General features: G+C 33.7%; 1 protein-coding gene across 2 annotated transcripts in view; it reads right to left on the bottom strand.

The window, feature by feature from the left end:
• Window positions 1-23,408, bottom strand: part of LOC134546324 (WD repeat-containing protein 5) — a 36,783-nt gene that overhangs the window by 4,515 nt on the left and 8,860 nt on the right. For both annotated transcript variants that reach the window (XM_063389089.1, XM_063389090.1), the window contains exons 2-7: window positions 21,015-21,184; window positions 18,866-18,962; window positions 17,800-17,963; window positions 9,822-9,911; window positions 9,486-9,625; window positions 4,678-4,909 (exon numbers count right to left, since the gene is read on the bottom strand). In XM_063389089.1, the coding sequence (XP_063245159.1) occupies window positions 4,678-4,909; window positions 9,486-9,625; window positions 9,822-9,911; window positions 17,800-17,963; window positions 18,866-18,962; window positions 21,015-21,128 (837 nt within the window). In that variant the 5' untranslated portion in view covers window positions 21,129-21,184. The remainder of the gene's footprint in view (window positions 1-4,677; window positions 4,910-9,485; window positions 9,626-9,821; window positions 9,912-17,799; window positions 17,964-18,865; window positions 18,963-21,014; window positions 21,185-23,408) is intronic.

Genomic DNA, 23,408 nt, shown 5'->3' with positions numbered 1-23,408 from the left:
CATAACAAAATGGCAAAATGTAAATATTTTCCTGTTAAAATAAATATAAAAAGCAAAATACAATGAGAAGCATGCACATATTTTCTTCTTATGGTTGATTTTAAACCAGTAATATATATAAAAACCCTACCAAATTTAACAAAAATTATTAACAGTACTGTTACCATTATTGCAAAATTTGTCTAAAAAAAAAGTTACTATCAAACAAAATAAACACGTTTAAATTGCCCGCCGAAACTTCCTTCTTGTGTTAAGACTACATTGCTTACTGCTTACCTTAGCTGTAATGAGTATCTTTTTCAAGAAGAGCTATCTAAGTTAAGGCTGAAGGTAACATTTAAATCAAACTATATGAATGGTTAAAAAAAAAAAAAAAAAAAAAAAAAAAAAAACCTGTATTGTACCAAATTGCAGGAATACATTTAGCAAAACACTGGTTTAAGTACTAACAACCATTTCAAAAGAGAGGAGGTTGTTTAAAGTAATGATCTGGTCTTGAAGACCTTGGGAGATGATTAAGCAAAATCAGATGTTTTTGTCTGGGAAGACCAGTCTGATATAAGCATTAAAATTACGAGTTTATTTTCTGGTTATGTACACAAAAATAAAGTTTGCAATCTTGTACATTAAACAATAAGATGTTTAATAAGTTTGTATATCCTTGCCTTCAATGTGCTTTTCGTAATGTACTAATACTTATGATATACTTACAATATTAAGAATATACTACACACTACTTGGACTACACATGGACTTTTCAGGTGCATGGATTCAAAACTCTGCTTATTCATTCTTTACAAAGAAACATTTTTGCACAGCAATATCAATTACCAACAGTATTTTTTGTTGGGCTGCATGTTTACATCTGCAGAGTAAATAAGATGATTTTCTGCAGAAGAAGCCCCTCAGTATAATTAACAGAAAGTTTCCTATTTAATTTACAGAATTTTATATTTATAACATTTTATTATGATATCAAAAATGCACCATGTATTACAGCCATGTAAAAGCAACATGCAATAAAAGGATGAAATTTTCTACATACATATAAAGATTTCTGATACCGATAATTTTATACGATCTGTTTACTATTGTATTTAAATGCAGAAAAATTGAAGTACACTAACATATCAATTATATGTACCTTTTTATGTCTCTTGAACCTTTACTACAAAGTACATCGAGAAAGTTAGGCAATTAAGCAATCAATGAATTGCATTAGTTCTACAGCAGTGAGAAAGTAGCAGGGCTCTCATTTTCATGGTGTTTTTTTAAAAGATTAAGCAGCATCCCATAATAAAAAACTCATCCAAAAAACTAGTCTTCAATTCCTTAATAGCTTAGTACTTGATGACAGTTTGGCTTTATTTTTAATCAATCAAATCCCAAGACACTTTCTTCAACATATCTATGGTAAAAAAAAAATTACTGTGTCAAAGAAGAGCTCAGGAGTGGGGCTGTAGTTGAGGTGTCGGTACCGTTGCTGATTTCAGTATCCGAGACAGAATCCAACAGGTCTACGGAAAGGGTGTTTGATGTGAATACAGTAGAACCCAGATATAATGTTTCTGCTTATAAAGTTATATTTCAAAAGTCCCTACTTAAGGACATTGTATTTATTTCCTGCATATAACGTTTCACGAATAGTACATTTTCTGCTTATAATGTTTGCTTTATAAATTTCAATAAATGAAAAAAAAAGAGTTTAAAAACCGAACTATTCCAACACTTATCTCATTTGCGGAGTTTAACATGTTAAAAGGTTTACTTTATACTTTATGTGCATTTTTGTTTACAATCACTGCTGTAACATAGATGTAGCTTGTTCAAATAGGATCTGATGAGAAAAAAAAAGTGCCAAAACACTAGCACTTCACTTCATGTTTAGTGCTAGCTAAAGCTGTGTATTCAATATATTAAAGTTACATAACATTCCCAGTTATGTGTCTGTTGGTGCCCTTGTCTTGAAGAACAAAAAAAAATTACAAATACTTTCATTTTTTTTGCGATTCTAGAGTTTTTTTTAGACGTACTTACGTAATCCCAAAATATTTTAGTTTGCCAACTATTACACAATTACAAGAATAAAAAACTAAGTGTTTTCTATTGCTGATAACACAAGTTTAATTTATTCCATCTTCACCAATTGTGAATCTTTTATGAAAATGTGGCAGCGTGTCTTAAGACAAATAAAATAAAAGATGGGAAGCATGATGCAGTTAAAAAAATTGTTGGCTTGGTTAAGAAATTTTGAGCATAAAACGTAGTATCCATTTAAAATTTACATTTGTTTATATAGCTTGATGAGTCAATTGGTAAAAAGTTCAAACACTGACAAGTGCTAAATTAATAGGGTAAATTAATAGGGTGTTTGACGAACAGGACTCTGCCGGAATCACTCCTTATTCTGGCATCCTCATTTGCCGAAAGGGGTACTGGAGGGGTGAACGTGCTGATTTTAGAGGGCACAGCAGATGCTAACGAAACCATCCTGGAGGTTCGACTACCAATACCCTCATGGCAGTTAGGTCTCAAAAGCCTGATTTCCACGTCTGATTTCTTGGCTATGGTAATATTAATGACAGTGTGGTTGTCTATTATGCCAGTTGGAGTATAAACTAGGCCTTGATCGTCTGTAAAATCCCTAGGCTGTGGTACTTGAAGTCGGTGGATAGCAAAGTTCTTCAGGTACCTACGGACTGGTACAGAGTCTGTGCCATCTACTAGTATCATGTTAAACTGGAAATAATACGGGCTGATCCTTGAGGTATTCTACTGATTGGATGGAGTTGGACACGTACTGCAGTGGTGGCTTTTGCAGCGAGACCATTCTGAGGGAGCAGCGAAACTAGCCTGGCTAGCTAGTAGAGGTTGGATAGTCCTCGACCAGATCACGGATAATCTGGGTGATTGAGGAATCCCTGTTTGAGAGCAATAGATTTGGGTAGATGCCAGTCAGTGCTTTGGTGTGGGATTCTCACCTCAGTCATCTGATGGTTAGTTGAGTGAGATGAAGGGGGGAGGGGAGCAGTGGTGTTGAAGCTGGGATGGGTTCCTCAGCCTCTCTGCATAGCTTGATCTCTAGCTCCTCCAAATTGCGATGAAATGGCATATCCATTTCCCTATGGCACTTGTGCGCTCCTTCAGCATTGACTTGTCCATTTAGGGAATAGATTTACAACCAGGTACATTGCAGCAGGAACACCAAAGATGTAAACAGTGAGCATGTTTAGTTATTATTCCCATATTTTATAATAACTATTATTTTTAATTAATCTACCTTTTGATTTGATGATACATGTATGTAAGTGAACGAGATCAACCTGGTAATACCACATCTGATTGCAGCTAGAGTCATTAATTTAGTTATATTTTAATTTTTGTTGGAATCTCATCTACATATTTCTTTGGTTGAATATTCCGTTTTATTATCTTCATGCATCAAGCACTGTTTATTAGATGGTTTCATTCCTCCAAGTTCTTATAAATTCAGTCTTCAGTCTGTTTTCTTAGCAACCTTGTTCTTTGGTTGCCACAACAACAGAACGATAGAAGTTTCTTTTAGAAGGAAATGACTAAGCTGAGCAGTTACTACGAGTCAGATGCTGGTGTCCATTCTCGCGACTCTGCGTGGCTGCCAGCGGAATTCCCAAGGCCGCTCAGCAATAGTTACTGGCGCCGAGGCAGGACGATGCGCGGGGAGCGGAGGGGGGAGGGGTCAGCGATGACCCTTGCCGGCCAGCTCTGAACCTGGCGCGTGTCTTGGTCTTGTCTGTGTTTGTAAAAATATATACCAGTATTTAAGTGTTAATAAAATTACTAAGCATGGGCCAGTCAAATCCTCGAAAACCATTAATCTCTAGTATTTGAAAGGAGGAAATTTAGTAATATAAAAAAAAATTAGCACTGACAGTTATGAAACTTACCAGCTTTAGTTGTGCTTTGTTCATATCATATAACAGTTTCCTAAGATATTACACTGTATATATGTAAGTAAATCCAATTACAATATCCGTAATTTGGGAACCAAAATTTGAAAAACAAACATTAAGTGGGTTGAAATTTTTAACATAATAGTTTATTTATTTTATTTCTTGTACATTATTTTATTACTGGCCTTGAAAACCTAGATTCTGAAATGAGAGCGATTTGTCCCATCACTAAAATTTATCAAAATAATTTATTTTTTATTACATTTGTTAGTATTTGGAATCCCACATACATATATATTGAAATACCGAACAAATGAGGAAACATTTTATTTGAGCCATTGTCATTTTTATTTAGTAAGAATTTACAGTTAAAATAATGTGCATATGTAAGTGATAATTCCTAATTAAAATGATTATTGTAAAACAATAACAAGTACAAAAATGCAATTACAACTTCAAGTTTCTATCACTAATATCATACTTCTATAAATTTGTTAAGTAAGTCCGTTAAAAATCTTCTAAAATTGAACTACAAACACACTTAAAAGAAACCAATCAGTGGTCTACTTTAAATTCAATATAAGATTAGTTTTCTGTTCAATAAGAAATAGAGAGGGAAATACATTCAACTCTAACTGAACTATTTAAATTTCTCAATTCGTAAAGTTACAGTATGATACATAACAACATAACTAATCAAAAATAGTATCTTGCATGCATATTTTGAAGGTACATATTACATTACCTTGCCTCCAGTAACAGAGAAGTTTGCGAATATACAATATTTTTCATTTCGATGGCCTGTGTAAGTTTTCAAGCATTTGCCTTTGCTGTAGTCCCACAATTTGAGTGTATTATCTAAAGTTGCGGCCAGGATATACTTTCCATTGGGAGAGAATTTTACAAATGATACAGGCGGGTTGTCGTCATCTATTAAGGTCTTCAAGCACTGACCAGACGCGGTGTCCCATATTCGACTGTAGGCAAACAGGATGATGTTCTTTAAAGAATTAACATACAAGAAACAAAACAAAAATATGTTGCAAACATTCCACAATATATCAGAGATAGAAGCCTGTAAATAAACCTTTTACATTACAAAAATAAGCAGAGACCTATAATCAATAGCTTAAGCACATGGGTATTGGTACCTACCTCAATAAGTAAATTTTTAGTGCTTAAAAAATATTATTTAGTTAACAGGTTATGTGAGGTAAAAATGTACAAATTGAGTCATGACATTACCAGATTTTCCAGATCTTTAGAGAACATGGACACTTTTAAAAAACCTTCTGGCAAAAAGGTCTACATTTGTAAGTCCTTTCACAAACTTTCTAACAGAATTTAACTGTACACCAATCCTTCCCTTAACTTTTCAAAAATTAAAGTGCTTATTTGTGTATCACTTCTTAGTTCACATCAATCCTGTCAGGCCCGTGATTTTGTTTCATTGCACCATTCATTTAACAATCTTTTCCATGTGAATCATCTGTTCATTTCTGTTCCGAAATATACTGTCAAATATATTCCCACTAGTACAAACAGCATCAGACTTATATAAACGTTTGATAGAGTCATTTTGTACTATTGTGAGCAAAGTGGACTTGCTTAAAACTAAAGTGCGACCAACATAAGTGTGCCTTCATGGCATTCTGCATGCGATAATACTTCTAGTTTTGTCTCATATACTTGAACACAATGCATTATGCTTTCACTTGAAAGCCATGATTCCAATATGATTCAAATTGCAGTGCTTGCGCATGTACAGTTACCAGCAGACGAATGGGCAGACGTTGCTTGTGTTTGAAACAGACTTTGTGGCATCATGCCCGACATTTTTTTGCCTGTGGCGATTTTGTGGTAACTGAAATTTACAGACGTGCTATTCAAGACTGGGGAAGTAAAATTAACATTGCGCTAAATGAATTCGTGCAATATGAAGACGTGCTAAGTGACGGATTGGCGTACCTCTAAACTAATGAGTTTGCCTTAACATCTGCAATTGTGTGAAAAGGCTAACAGATGATGTAACTAATTAAGCTCAGCCTGAATACTTGTTATCATAAACTGTGAACACAAAAAACCTATTTTATGCAATATTATGAAATCATCAAAACATACGATTTTACATTGTACATCAAACTCAAAATATTTAAAGTATTGGCTTAAAGTGAGTGTTGTCTTTTATATGCTTGATGAGTCAATTTACACTGTATTCAAGATAAACTGATGCTACTAATGTTACTAGCCCGGTGAGTGATTTTTTTTGACCTTACACGAGGAAATGGAAATGGAATAAGTACAATTTTCTCAATATATACAAAATGGCACCAAGTATGTACTTTATACTTTAGTTTAGGAAGACCTAACAAACATAGACCTTATAATTTTATAATATTTTTCAAAATATCAGAACTGAATATAAGTATATAACATTTGATAAAATATTAAAAGTATTTTTAAGGCTTATATTTTTTGAGTCAATCAATTAAGTTAAGGCAATGTTGCCAAGAAACTCAACATTTTGTATTCCCTTTCCAGCTGAATTAACACACGAAGAGGCCCAAGGTCGTAGCCAGGATTTTGCGAAGGAGGGGCCAGATTTAACCATTATACCTTTTTTTTCTTTTTAGTTGAATTTTAAAAGAAAATTGATTATCACACTAAAATCCCAGGGAATAATGGCCTTTAGAATCAAATGTTTAAACATAGAAATGTAAGCAAGGATTTGGTTTGAGAAAAGAAAACTGGACATTTTATATTTTGGCTTTTATTTAATGGTTTAAATACATTATTTTGTAGTCAATTATTTAGTATATATAGTTCTTAAATACATCACAATCATGTCAAGTTTGTATGAACGAAATGTTAACAAAAACACGTGCACACACCGGAATTAAATACAGACTACTTGGAAACATAATTCCTGCTGCTTTTGAGTGTGAGGCATGTCAGGCTAAAAGGGAGGTAATACATTATTGTAGCCTACTAAGGATTAAATCCTTCCAACATAATATCTCTGAAACCTTACGTAGTTAGGTTGCTAAAATCGTGATATTGTCTTAGTTTTTTTTTTTAAATCCTGGAAGGAAGGAGTCCAGACCTCAAGGACCTCCTTCCTGGTTGCGTCCCTGAAAGGCCAATGTTATTCCTGAGGCCAAAGTAGTTCGTTGGATGACTGTGGCACAACAAAAATCAATCAGCCCACATACTAACAGGCAGTGTGGGTAAGAAGGGTGAGCAAAGGTACTTTTTATGTGTGTTCACATTTCATATTTGGGACTGAAATGATGGCTGCAAGAAAACGGTAGAAACTCAACTACAGGGCACAGGTGGTACACATAGCTTCACTGTTGAGTTTATTTACACATACTATTTATGCCGAGAATCTTCACAAAATATCACAGGAATTTTTTGCATACTAAAACATAAACCTAAAAAATTTCTGCATGTTTGTGACCTTTTTACCAAAATTTTGCATGTTATTGTTAAAATGGTTAGATAATACAAGATGTGTTGGGGAACAACGTGTATGTCAGCTGCAGACAATTGGTCATAAACCCTCAAGGAAAAATGTTTTTTGTATTGTATATGAGAAAATAATCCGACAAAATATCTGGTACTTAAGTATTATATTTAAGGTAGATTTCAAATAAAGATTACTTATTTTAGATATTACCATAATGTGACTCTTGGAAATTTTTTTTACAAATTATTTTAGTTTCATTGTCCATAAACTTCAAAACCATCATCAACTCAAAAATGTGTGTACAGAATTTTTTATGTAAAATCTGGATGAAGTTTATTAATGGGCAAAATAAGACCAATCATAACTGTGAGGGGTGGAAAAAACAGGGGTTGGAGGACAAAAAAATTTGTAACTCATTTGGTAATCACACTATCAAATACCTTTGAATTGTTTATATAGCTAATGAATATTATCAACAACTTTTGTCTGAAATATCTATCTTCAATTAACAACCATTCTTGCGACAAGTGGAAAAAACAGGGGTTGAAGGACAAAACAAATTCATAACATGCACAATATCAAATCCGTTCTAAATGTTAGTAAAACAAAAAATTTATTATATAAAACTTTTGTCTGAAACAATTTTTGATACAACCAAAATTGCTGCAAAATGTGGAAAAATCAGGGGTAAAAGGTAAAAAAATTCATAACTTCCTTACTAACACACTATAAAAAAAAAAAAGGTAAACTCTTAAATAGGTTATAATTTATTTTAAAATCCTGAATATTATCTAAAACCTTTGGCTGAAACAATCAATGAGACAAACTATTACTGCGCAGGGGTTGAAAAAATAAGGGGTAAAAAAATTTCTAACTTCCTTACTATGGGCAATAACAAAATTGTTCAAACTTATTGTAAACTTAAAACATTATCATAAAACTTGTTCCAAAAAAAAATAATTATACAACCACTTATTAGGCAAAATATGTAAAAAATGTTTAATCATATAATCAATCATTTTGGAATATTGGAAAACATATGATTAACATTAAGTTCTCAAAATATTCCACAATATTCTAGAAGTTTCCAGAATGTGATCTAGAACAAATAGGTACTTCAAAATCTACCTGCACCTGTAGGCTGTACAAAATAAGTTTTGGGGGGGGGGGGGGGGGAGAGGATTTACCCCCCCACCCCCCTTTCCAGACCAAGAACAGCATTGGATTCTTACACTGACGATGAAAGACACTGAGTCCCAAGCAGAAGTAATTTTGGTTGAATATACTGTCCAGTTGCTATCTGAGAAGTATGCCACTCACAAAACAATGTTATAAACTTAAAAACAAGGAAGAAAGTTTTGTTGCTAGCATATCACCAAAATACTTTGTTCACATGATATGATTTCAAGTTTTAGTTTGGTACACCTGATGAATTACAAAATACATGCAAATTTGTGTTCACAAAATGAACCCCCACTCCCGACCAACAATCAGCAAATGTTAACATCTGGTTGAATTTTGATATGATGAAAAAATAACATTAAAAATACATATTAAACATTTTTAATCCATCAAATTAATTGTATCTATTATATTGTAACTCTTAAGGTATTTTATTAAAAAATTTTCACAGGTGTATAACTAACTATACGCCAGGCTGTGGGCTATGAAAATAAAGAAAACAATCTAACATCAGTAAATATTAAAAAAATACTTGATTGACCTAATTTATAATTTTTGAAATATATAAATTGAAGACTGAGGTACTTCACAAGAATAGGCTTCAAATATAATATATATGGAAATTTGCTTTAGAATTAAATAGAGCACTGATGATAATCATAGAAATAAATATTTACACTTTTGCCTCTAAAAACTTGTACTTAGAGAGTTTGCTCTTAATGTCAGCGACACCTCATATTATCTGCAGCACAATCTTAGCAAGAACACACAATTACTAGCACAAACACTTGATATCTGCAGTGAAAAAATATGGGTTGTATGTTTGCCTGATTTTAATAACACGAGAAAGAATTGATAAGTTCACATGCAGGAAAAATAATCACAAAAAATTAATCACTTACCAAAGACCATCGTAACTGCTGGAAACAATTAGGGAACCATCCCTATTGAAATGCACAGCACTGACAGGATCTGAATGTGCGGGCAGTGTTTTAAGGCATTTGCCCGTCCGAACATCCCAGATTCGCACACTCTCATCAAACTGAGAAACAAAGAAATTGTATTTCAACATATTATTATGTGTTCTTTGAACAATTCTTCCGATGGGGAAGATCAATTTAAAACATTATTTTGGACACACATGATTGTTAGTTTATAATGCATGTCATACAGAAAACCTGAAGGAAAAAAAATATGTGTATTGAAATTAACAATATAGGTACTTTAATAATACTTACAGACCCTGAAACAATCAAGTTTGACTGTGGATTGAAATTACAACAGAAGACGTAGTTGGTGTGACCTTTCAATGTCTTAAGGCATTTACCCTGAAACAAAACATAATAGAACTGAAACCCCTTGTGTATAAAATCCCCTTCCCAACAAGCAAACAGAAGGATTACAGTATATACTGTAACATCTTAATTGTGTCTGCTATGATACAATAGCCTTACTGAAAATTAATGCGGCTATTTACAGACTTCGTACCTCCTATAATTTAGTTGAATGAAATTTACAATATTTTGTATTCTTATTTTCTAATTTGTTGAAGTGATTTGCATACTGAAATAGAAAGATTTAGTACTTAAGTATATACTAATGCAAAGTTCACAGAGGGTGGAGGTATGTATAATAAATTATGTAACATTTTATGTCTATTCATTTAGAAGTACCTTATACACAAATGCTGAAATGTCTTTGATGGACCGTCTTACTATTATTAGGGAGTTACTAGATTTGCGGGGAACTAGAATTAAAAGAGATACTACCTGAAAGATTGTCTTCTTTATAATTACCCCCCCCCCCCCCCATAACATTACAATAATTTGAACAGTTAAAAATAAATATTAACACTGATAGTTATTGCTTGGATTATTTTAAATTATTTCATTAAAAAAAAAAAAAAACTTTCTGCACTTCTGTAGCACAGATTTTAAATAAACATATTATTTTCAAAAGAGGGGCCCCTTTACAATAATTATTAGACTTGAAAAACAAAGAAATTTTAAACCTGTGGCTGAAAAAACTGCAGGCCAGTAGCTGACTTGAGGTGGATGCACAGAGCACACATTGAAATACGAAATGATGGCTGATGTTGAAATCAGAAGATAGAAGTCGTACAGATGGGTCAGAAAGTATATGGAGGAAGGTGACACCCACTGCACAATGAACCAAGAAGAGTTAAGCACAAAAAAGATATGCAGGCAACTCTTAGACAAAAGAAAATTTATTGGGGATAAAATTTACAAAAAAATAGCTACCACTTACCAAAACTGTGGTTAGGTCAGTCATCACACCATGATGGTGGAAATGCCGATTTTGTTGAAAAGACAATCCAGGGAAAGAAAGAAAGAAGCATTAAACTACATTTGAAAAAAAAAGTAGCAAAGTTTGGGAGTACTCATGCATTCGTTTCATAACTACATACAGATCACAAACAACTTAACTCGTGCACTGACGAAGTATAGTGGAGACCGTTCGAGAACAAATGCCTCTCTTGTGCTGGAACATGTGGTTAACTTGCCTGGAAGGGCACAAAGGTGATGGGCTTCATTCCTAGCACTTGCCACAAGAGGACCTAGAGGACTCCATCAGCGGAAGTCTCAAAGCTTCAACAGCCGAGAGTGTTGGATTGGGGGGATGGGGGGGAGGGAGATTCTGACCAGTGGGGAATAAAACTAGGCCCCAGGTGGAGACTAATTTTGCATGTGAAGGTGGACCAAATCAGAATACACCATGGGGAAGAGTAGGAGAAACATGCAGTTGTCATGGCGAGAAAATGGTAGTCAGGTGAGGGTTGGAAAAAATGCCAGAGTTCCTGAGAGCTGTGTTGCCCCTGCAAGAAATGGCATTATGCAACATCTCGCTACACAAGACGGGACGTGTGAGATGGCGCTGCACGGCAAGCTAGTCCAAGCAGCCATGTAGTTCGCAATGTGATGAAGAGACGCATGGGCTGGTGTGGGCTCTCAGTGCACGTGAAAAAGTTGCACAGGCTAACGGCTGTGGTGGCTGAGAGAGAGATTTAGAAATACGGAGGCCTGGAGAAAATACAAATTGAAGAATCTTAAAGCATTAAAATTCAATTACATAAGAAATCCCCTTAGAATTAATACATTGTAAAAATGTTAACAGACTAAATTTAAAAAAAAATATTGTTGCCATTAAATTAACTAAAAGTGGCACAAAATTCAGGACCCACACAAATACCTAAAAAACCAATTATAGGATTTTTTCAATTTTTTTTATTAAAGCGAGTTTTAAATTTATTCACAAAACCAAATTTAAATACAAGCAAATGTAAAACAAAGTTTTCTACAGTTTACAGGAACATACATATTTTAACATACATATTCCAGAGATAATGATTTAAGGTAAATGTACCAGTAGTCGTCATGCTAAGAAGAGTTTTAGAGAAAAAAAATTTTGTACATAACCTTGTAGGTGTATTACTGCCCCTACATGTTTGTTTTTAACCTCAAACTTTACTCTACAATGCTATCCAACACTCTTCGATAAAAACAAATTATTTTTGTAGATTTATAATTTTGAAAAAAGTGTGATTTCGAGCCAGTAGTCGTCATGCAAATTTTCGTGTTTGCCAGTGTTCGTCACATGTTTGTGCCAGTAGTCGTCATGTGCGATTTCGGCTGCATTAGTTTTAATTCATGGATCCAGAATGATAGTATTGTACTATTTGGGCTTCAAATTTTATTTGGTACTATATTTTAAACATCAAAATGGCAATTCATAACGATCGTTTAGTAATATAATGAATAATCCTCATTAAATTTTAAATTTTGAATTTACTTACAGCACTCACGGAACAAAGAGGGACAGCACAACTAACATGAAAATATATAGTGCTGTAGCAAACCGTATGTATTCGTTACTGAGTAACGGGTGCGCCGTCTAGTAACGAGTAACGAAACGTTACACACAGCTGCATTTTGTTACTCGCATTTCTGGTATATTTTACGCATGCGTGCGCATATTCGATGAATTTACGTTACAAAGAACAATGTTTGTTTATTAAGTAAAGTATAATTTGGAAATTCCTCGTCTAAGTTTTTTTACTGTTTATTAAAGGTATTATGTGTGTAGACAAAGTTTGAGATTGGAACAGAAACAACGTAACAAAGTAGTTTTTTACAAATTAGAAATATGTATGTTTTTGTTTTTCACTATTGCGTATTTTCACGTTTTTTTTTGTTCTTATCTTAAAAGAGATATAATAAAGCCGCTCTAATGAGATTTAATTGTTTATTGGTTAACAAAAACTGTTTAATTATCAAATATTGTTAATTGTTTATATTCTATTTATTATTATTTACGCGACGTCATACTGTACGCGTACGCAATACGACTCGATTCGTTGCTGCAACATAACATAGCATGTTATGCGGTATCAGAAGTAAACTTTAAAAATGAATCAGGGCCCATCTTCCTACCCAAGGGCGATTTGCCTTTGTGTTTATCGGACAATGTGTTTCTTGGCACACTATTTTTTTCCTCTGCTCGTTTTATACTCATACCATTCGCTACATCTTTAAGAGCAGCTTCCATGGCTGACTCTTCATACAACAGTATTTTCCGTTTTGGCATTTTGCCCTGTAATTAAAGAACGAGACACATTACAATGTTTAATTTACTTATTAATGTCAAAATATATATTAAATGACCCCTAAATTAATGTAAACAACAATGCCTACACAATTTCTGCAATCAATAAAGTAAAGTAATTTCCGACCCAGAAGTCGTCATACACATGCATCGGAAGTCGTCATAGGTGACAACTACTGGATCTGATAATAATAATGTACTTTGTCTATCAACAACAAAGAACCAATATTATTTAAGAACTCTAGGGTGTAACTTAGCACAACTTTAAATAAAATATTAAATGTACCAGTGCTCGTCAGGTATGACTAGCAATACAAGGTTTTTATTGATCCAGTTTTCGTCACCCTAACTAAATCATACAAAGAAAACAAATTTTTTTAAATAAACACTTTCACCTCTTCAAGAACATTTAACTAACACATTCAGCACAAAACACCACGAATAAACATGAAAAATTACAGAATTAGAAGTAAAAATGTGCACTTACGTCCTTAGTGTTTTAGTATAGGAATTCCCCTATTTATCTTCACTGCTCTACGAACTTTTGATGCACGGACTTTTTTTGATTGAAAATAGTGTTTGTTCCGAAAACTATTGTGGTAATTTCAGCTAGAACGTCGACCAAATTTTTGTCAATATTTAAGTTGGCGATATATTGAGCTACTTCTCTATTATTTACATTTTAAGTTGCTAGTGACGACCATTGGAGCAGTGACGAGTACCGGTGCACTTACCTTAAGTGGACCATCATGTACTATTTATATATATTTAGCATGTGTCTATAAACTGAAGTGTGGCAGAAAAACAAAACGCACGTTCGCAAAACCCTGCTACAAATTAAGTAACATTTTGCAACTTCTAACTCCATGCTGTTTATTGGGACTTTCATGACCAGTCCTTCAGTTTTGTTACTTTTTTTTTTTTTTTTTTTTTTTTTTGAAATTTCAGGACATGGGTGAATCCATGTAAATGTGAGCCTGAGCATAAAAAAATAAAATAGATAAAATATTAAATATTACATTCTCACCTTATCATTTATGATTCATGTTATGTGCCTAAACAAATAATTTGACTTTTAAATTAAATTTGATTGTAATTTTTAATGCTTGTATGTTTGCATTCATTGTTTAAGTAGTGTCACACCTTCTTAGGGTGTTTTGGCAACAGTGATATTTGCTACAATGTTTACATCATTCAGCTGAACTATTTACAAATTGAGCCAACAAGTCTACTCTCATTGAAACTGGCAAAAACTTTTGATAGAGGTAAGTGGTATATATAATATTACTGGCATAATAGTTTAATGTTTTCTTGTCACACCCGTGACAGAAAAAGGCACAAAAGTAAATTTTCTCTCATCTCAGTAGAAGTAGTTAAATCTGCTCTTCTAAAAGTGAGGTTATGTAGCTGACAATTATATCCTAAAAGCTCCAATTTTTTAAAACTTATATTTTATAAAGAAAATTTGCTTCTTTTTATGTCACACCCGTGACTACTTTATGACACCACTACATAAAAATATTGATTCAGCTTTCTTAACACAAGAAATTGCATACATTTTGTAAGACAATTTTGTAGAAGCCTTTAAAATGTTAAGACTTCCTATTTATACAGTAATTTATCTTTCAATGATTTGGGAATTAAGTAAAACTTTAGTTGATTGTCACACCCATGACAGAAAATATATATACAAATAATTTTTTGTCTTATTTGAGCAGGATGTAGTAAAAATTGCACATGTCAGATGGAGGTTATGCACTTGACTGTTATATCATAAAATAACAACATATAACTTAACTAGGAGTACGTCTGTAGATCACCAAAATGTCGCTGTTTGTTTTTCAGATAAAATGAGTTCAACAGATCGAATGAAAAAGCTCCGTGAGAAGCTTAAGAAGGACATAGAAAGGAGAGAAATACACTTGCAAAAGGAACGGGAAAGGGACAAGAAAAGAAGAGAGAGTGCGAAAAAACTGATGTCCAAGCAGAAGTTGAAATTAAAGCGTTTACAGGATGCAGAAAGGCAAAAACGGTGTAGGCAAAGCAAAAAGGAAAAAAGTGGAATAAATGTTAAACCAAACCTAGGCTCATATCGCTGCCCACAATCTCTCGGCAAGGCAGTAAATCGAATAAAAAAAGCATTACCACACAGCCCAGGGAAAAAAATGGCAGTTATAAGAAAGTTAGTACGTGACACACCGGAAGTTGCAAAACATTTACTAGAAGAGAAAAGTGAGCAAAAGAGATCCACTTCTTGCGATGAAATGTGTCAACGTACTGTCAAACAGTTTTATTGTCGTGACGATGTGAGCCGCCAGGCACCAGGCATCAAAGATGCCATATCAATCAAAGATTCTAAAATGGATGTGCGTTATTCTGTACAGAAGAGACACATGATAATGACTGTTAAGGAAGCATTTATCTTGTTCCGAATAGAGTGTCCTGAAATAAAAATAAAGCGATCAAAGTTCCATGAACTTCGCCCCAAACATGTTCTTTTGTCTTCGCAAATGCCTCACAGTGTTTGCATTTGCAGATATCACTCTAACATCAGTTATCTTGTTGAATCCATCAATAAGAAATTTAAAACCTTTCCAGGTAATATAAATGAACTGATAAAAAACTCATGTTGTGATTTATTGAATGAGCAATGTGCAACTGGTTTATGTGAGGTCTGTGCTAATGAAATCTTTCTTCCCCATGACTGTGAAGTTAATTCAACCATTATTTGGAAAAAATGGAGTGAATTAGACAGTCGACCAAAGCTTGTAGAGATCAAAGGTTCTTTACAGAATGCTGTTAAGGAGTTGAATGCACAACTGCCGACATTTAAGGTACATGCTTACGTTAAGAAGGTTCAGGCTAAGTCATTTGAGGAATGCAAGTTAAATGCTCAAGACAACCACGTTGTTATACAAGTTGACTTTGCTGAGAATTACCTTGCTACCTCACAAGATGAAATCCAAAGTGCACATTGGGCTCATTCACAAGTAACCTTATTTACCTGCTGTGCCTGGATAAAGAATGAGACACGTTCAATTGTAATTGTCAGTGATGAATTGACCCATGACAAATGCTCTGTGTGGGTATATCTAAGGGAAATTTTTGCTCTGTTAAAGAAACAGTTTCCACAAATAAAAAAGTAACTATTTTTTCTGATGGGTGTGCAGCTCAGTTTAAAAATAAATTTACACTCTCCAATCTCTGCTTCATGAAGCCTGATTTTGACATGGAGGGTGAGTGGGTATTCTTTGCCACATCCCATGGAAAGGGAGCTGTTGATGGAATTGGTGGCTGTGTGAAGAGACTGGTTTGGAATGCAGTAAAGGCAAGAAAATGTATAGTGAACTCTGCTGTAGATTTTTTTGAATGTGTAAAAACTGTTGTCGAAACTGTAAACACTGTTTATGTGACGTCACAGACAATTGCAGAGAATAGGGAAATGTTAGGAAAGAGATGGGAAAATGTAAGACCAATCCCAGCATTGCAGTCGAAACATATTTTCAAGGTGAACACCCCTAACAGTCTACTTGTAGGACGCACAAGTACCTCCAAACTTGATATTTGCCAAGTTTTCAAGAGCAAGGTAGAGGACGTTTATACAGATTCAGATTCTGAAGTGGATGAAACAGAAGATAATTCTAGTGAACTTTCAGATCATCAAGATCATAATGCATCTGACGTGTGTGTAGGTGTAAACATAGAAACCCTTCAAGTGAATGACTTTGTTCTGGTAGAATTTGCAAGTAAGAATTCCAAGAAATACTTTATTGGTCAAATTGAGGGTAAAGAGTTCAGTGATTTTTATATAACATTTCTGCGTAAGAAAAGTGATTCCTGGATTTTTTCTTTCCGCAACAAAGTGACATTTGTCTGGTGTCAGCCAGTGATATTGTGATGAAACTTCCAGAACCATCATTACCAGGTGGCACATTAAGGGCTGCTTCCACCATGTCATTCGCAGTAGATTTGAATCAATATACTGTAGGTTGATGTTTCATTTATAATTTCATATCATGCATAGAAAACAAGCCAGAATTGTACATTATCAGTTCCTGTTTATGTAATTACTGTGTTAACTCTGAAAATAATTTTTCCATTGAGTGAATTGGCAAGTGTCACACCCGTGACAAAAGTGTGTCACACCCGTGACAGAATGACTTTTTTTTTTAGTAACCAGATGTAATAGTTATTGAATTTTCATGGGCTTGAACCCAATTGTCTTGAAATCTTTTTTTATAGTATCATAGTTTTAAATTTTTAATTCTGATAGATTCACAGAATTTTACAATGATATTAATGGAAGTGAAATGAACTGTCTATTTTTGTCACACCCGTGACATAACTTTCCCTATTATTGAATCAAAATAACCACCAAATAAAACAAAAACCAATTAGCTCAAAATGTTCACCTGGCATTGTACTACAAATGTGTGACCATTATTTAAAGCTAAATAAATCATCATGTTGTAATAAATTGTTTTGAAGGCTGAAAACTGCTCTGCAAATGTCACACCCGTGACAATGGATTAACCCACATGTAAACACCCTGATTTATGATAACGGATCTTAAAGTAAAAAAATGAAACTTACAGAGCTGAGTTCCCATATCTTGAGGGTTTTGTCATCAGATGCACTGACTAGCAAGCGACTATCGCTTGACCACGCTACGTCTGATATACCGAGTTTGTGTCCCGATATCGTCTTCTCAAACTTGCCATCGTATGCACCCCAAATCTTTATAAGCTTGTCAGCAGCTATGGGATAGAAAACAAACCCAAAACATCACCATAATTCTATTGAATAAAAATAACACAACTGTAGCTACACCAAGTAAAAAATATGAAGTGGGAAAAAATCTAACAAAAGAAAATCTGGAAAAAATGGGAGATAAATAGATTTTCAGGGAATCAAGAAATATGGTAAGAAGATGCACAACTTGCATATGGATGAGACTCTAGATATTCAAAAATGCAGAGGATTAGTGAAAGGGTAAAATCCAAACTTTCTCAAATCCGAATCACAAAACTCCTCAAATCCAAATATAGGTGTCAAGGGTACAAAATAAAATAATGCACAAGAAATTAAAAAAATAATGGTTATGAAACATTAAACCATTAAATTTTTTATTAATGAAATAGTTTTCAGAATGAATAAATACTGTAATTTTATTTATATATTACATGTTAAAAATATAACATCTTGCGGAATGGTAACAGGATAGGTACAAATAAAAAATTTGCATTGTAAACTTCAGAAGTAATCAGTGTTGATTTTTTTAAATTTACTTTATTCCCTCTAATATTTTTCTTCAAATCTGTTTCCTCAAGTATTGAATCCTTTGAATTCTAAGGATTTCATGGTATTTGGGGATCTGTTCGGCCCAACCTGCTAAGCATAAAAAGAAAGGTTAAGGACTAATAAAGAAAATTGTAACCCATAAGTATTATACTTTAAGTTATAAGAATGTGGAAGGGGCACTAAGAAAATAAAATTGTGGCAAATCATAGAACTATGATTTGAATTTATTTGAGCCTATTAAGATGTGACCCACACCTTTATCAAAGTTAAAGAAAGATTTAAGAAATATGTTGTCAGAACAGTAATAAAAATAAACTTGGTAGAAAGTGAAAACAATAATTAAGTAGATATAACTTACATGAACTAGCGAGCCATTCACCATTGGGACTGAACTTCACTGCAGATACAGCTTTTGTGTGACCAGCTAATGTGAATTTCAGAGTATAGTTCGGTTTCTGAAAAAGTATAATCAGTAAACCTCACAATAACACTTGCATTATTTCTACCTGCAAAATTATCAGTATAGCAGTAGAGTAAATGGTCTAGCCTATGAACTAGTGAACTTTTTGGCAGATTAAGCAGTCATTCCACAAAAAATATTCCATTAAATTATAAAGTGTTTACTTTGTTATCCAAAGAACTAGGCTAGCCAAACATTTACCAAAACATTTCTGAGAAATTGAGAAAATATTCAGCTGTCCAACAAAAACACTGATCGAGTTTCCTACAAGAAAAGTGCACTTGTCCATGGGACGTACTATAATTTTTAATAAAACCATTAAAATGAAAATACAAAATAAAATTTTTTAATTAAGGTTTAAATTACTTCTTTAAGCATCTGAAGACTTAAGGTCCTCCTGCCATCACCTTTTCTTAAGTGTTCCAAAGCAGGCCAACAGGAAAAAAATAATTCAGTACTAGTAAGTTAGGGACATCTTATAATTTGTACTCGTAGGATTTTCACAACACAATTATGAATCCCAAAATAATTTTTTTTTAAAGATATACTAATAAAGTATTCTTCAAACTTCTTAACTGCTAGAATACTAAGTAAACCAAGGAAAGTCGATGTGACCTATTTGTTAGCTTGGTTTACTTTGTAATAAAAGTATTCCACAAAACACAGAAGGCATACAATTGTGTTCCTCCCCCAATTCAAAATAATTTGAATGTTCCCACGTTCCCAGTACACTTCTCGTAAGTAGATATTGATATGTTTGAAAAAGGTCTGAATTACATAGGCACAAAAGTTTACAATTTTCTACCACAAAAATTATGAACATAAACAGCTTAAAAGTTCAAAAATAGATTATATCAAGTTCCATTAGAACACCCTTTCTACTCTCTGAAGTATTTATTATAATCTAATAGAAGATAGGACAATTTTACCTATTATTTCAAAGCCAAGGTGGTAATTACAGGCATTCACACATGCAAGCACCCTCTCCCCCACACAATACACACACATTTAAACATGTTCTATATCCTATAGCTCTTATTGAGTTCATGGGAGGTCCACAGAAAATAAATAAATAAGCAAAATTGGACAGAGGTAGGAGGTAATAACACAATATACTGATGGAAAAGGGCCAAAGACATACACTATTAAGCTAACAGAACACTAAGTGAGAGTAGCAGTATCAAAGTACATGGCTTATTTCAATTAAATTAAAAAGGCTTGTGAAAGAGCCAAGTAAATATGAAGATAATGAATAATAAGGGTTCCCACTCCCCTGATAAAAAAAAAGTAGTCCCCATATGCCCCATGTAGCAGAATAACATTTATTAAAAGTTTAATTAAATATATTTTCCTAAATGCAGTATATGCATATTTACTAAAATCTAAGTTCATGATGACTATAAAACAATTAATTTATTAGTAAAGCCCAAGTAAAAATTTCAAACCAATAATAAAGTTTTTATACTTGGAGGTAAGCACAGCAGTCCATTTTAAAATGTACAGTAAGCCACATCGACAGGAAATCACTGCTCAATTGAAATAAATTAAGATAGTATTTTTTGCAAAATTTAAATATGTAAATTCCTATAGATGATCTGTGAAATTATTGACATAGGTATAGCACATTTGTTGATGCTTTAGATTTATCAAAAACCAAACTGGCACAAAAACACTGTAAAAGATATAAGAGGTTGCTGGTGGTTGTTGTTGAATTGTCTGGTTTGACATTTCCACTTGCAATTGGGCTTCCACCCGGTGGCAAGGAGTCCTCCTCTTACTTCACTCTCCTCCCTTGAGCCTTCCCCTTAGGTCCTCTGCATCTCTCGCTTCCAATATTTCTCCCTCAATCCCATTCCACTCCCCCCTGTTCTCATCAGGATTGAGTACCACCCTCTCTCCGTTCACCTCCACTCACTCCCCAGATTCCACTTGGTACTGAAAATACCATAAAAGATAAAGTTTGACTCACTTGATTTTTAAATGTGTGTGTTCGGTCCTCATTACTTAAGGTTGGTCACCCGTGCATTGCACATTAGGAGAAACTTACCACCGATGAGCTGGACCTCGAACTACCACCAGAACTGGGAATATTAGTGTTTGAAGATGTATTGGTGTTGGGGCCAGAAGACGAATGAGTGGCCGCTGGTCCTAATGGGACCATTTTTTGGTGCTGTATGCGGTGTCCTCTACTTCGAAGATTCTGGTTGCACAGAACAACTACAACAAAAAAAAGTAAATAAGTAACTAATATCAACTAGAAATATATTCTCTGCATCATAGAATAACTTGCGGTAGAAATTATGTAGGTAAATAAATGCTTCTATACGGCATTACGTAATCTCTCACACTTCTTAACTTAAAGCATGCCATTACACAAAGCTAACATCACTAAGACTTAAAGTGGCCTTGTTTGCCTTAAAACTATCAACATAAAACTGTATAAATGATACAGTAGTCTTCAAATAAGGTTTACATAATGTTTAGTGTACATAAAATATTCTGAAATTTTTCTCATTCCAGAAATCTATTCTCTCAAGAAAAATTATTTAGCAACTGAAAATTCAGCTTGTGTGATTCTTTACAAGCTAAGAACTGATCACTGCTCATTTGAATGTTGCACCAACCTCGACCACATTCATCTGACCAAGGGAGTCACTTATTCCCAACCCTCGCCACTTCTGCACCTTTAATGCCATCTTCTTCATTCATCCTTCCATTTAGCCATTGATTGCAACATGCACCAAATGTCTTCAGCGTGCTGCACATACACTTACAGTTAACAGTCTTTGCTTCCGTATGTTTGGAACTAAGGCCATGCCGGAATACCAAATGTCAATATAGTTTTCAGGTACATACCAGAGAAAAATTAATATACAGTACAATAACATTTAAAACAAGTTATAACTGCTGTGAAAAATAAAGAAGAAAAAATACAGAGTGAGCATTGGCCTTCTTCGAAAATCATTACGGAAATGTACCTGCGTAATGTCAAAAGTACTCGCTAAAAAACAGGAAACTTTGCATTGAAATGAAAGCTGACAGTAACTATAAACTCTGAACCAACTAACAACGCAGCAGAATATTGAAGCGACCTGGTGGTCAAGATAAACAGCAGGAATCCACCTGACAAAATCTGTACGCGAGCGGCTTCATTTATAACAGAATGTGCAGAATCATAAAATGCAGGATTTAAGACTTTTCACTGTACAATATGTCGTTCTTGCACAAATTTGCAATATGGAGAATAGTTGAAAGTGTGGTGAAGACTTGCACACTCACAGAGACGTAACAATTAAATTATAAATCTTATTTTTTCTCAGTATTTTTAGTCCAGTTTTCCTGAAGTAATAAAGAGTACTGATTTTAAGTGCATTAAATATATAAAGTAAACATTTTTATAGGTCTTAATTAGAGATAGTATGCAAACAACACTGTGCAGAAATATTGGGAAAGAGACATATTGTCTATATTAGAAGATACTTTTTTTTGTTAGGTGCTGCAAGCTTCATTGACACTTTGAAAGCTGAATATTCTTCTTAAATTAACAAATAATTAATGACATATCATTCTTGTTCTACAAGAATCTGTTTTTTTTGTTTATTACTTCAAAATATTCAGCTGCTAAAAAAAGTCCTTGTGTTCTTTGCATAACCTGTAAATTAAGTCTCACAGTATCTCAAACTGAGTGGAATGGCCAATACCTATGGTAAGAAATCATCCTAGTATTTATCCAGAATGATTTTGTAAACCAAGGAAAACCTAAACCAAGATGGTTGAATCAGTGTCCTCTATAATGTGACTTGATGTAAGTTTTTGGACATACACCATTGCTAATAACTTTTTCTGTTGAAGAAAAACTAATAAATAAAAAAAATTAAAAAAAAAACAAGACAAAAAAATTCACAAAATTAAGCAAACAATTGCTGTTGTCAACAAGGATATGAACACCACAACAGAAACAGTTATTAGCAATGGCGTATGTCCAAAAACTTACATCAAGTCATGCACTCCAATTGCACAAAACTTTGAAAGATAACCTCTATAATGTGACATAAAGTAAACAGACCAACACTGGAGTTGCTTGGTTTTTGGATTCTAACCACGTCCAAAATTTCACAGACATGAATATGGCGACTGCAAGATTGACCAAAATGTCTGTGAAATTTTTGCCTTTGACACGGCTACAACCCACAAGCCAAGCAACTGCAGACAATGGTCGCGAAAGGCTACAATCCTCCCACTGTAATACTAATTTGGTGACTGAGGTCTCTTGCTTTTATCAAAACATTGAAATAAATGTACAACAGTTAGGGATTCAGACTTTTTTAAAGAAACATTGAAATTGAATTCATTTTTGCTTTGTTTACATGGAACTTAAATATTATTTATATAATAGGTTAGTCTCATTCTCATATGATAAAATACATTTTTTATTAAGAAA

This window comes from Bacillus rossius, chromosome 1 (genome assembly GCF_032445375.1).
Source record: "Bacillus rossius redtenbacheri isolate Brsri chromosome 1, Brsri_v3, whole genome shotgun sequence".
Classification (NCBI taxonomy): Eukaryota; Metazoa; Arthropoda; class Insecta; order Phasmatodea; family Bacillidae; genus Bacillus; species Bacillus rossius.
The sequence above is the reverse complement of the archived record's forward strand: the minus strand, read 5'-3'. Positions and strand labels throughout refer to the sequence as shown.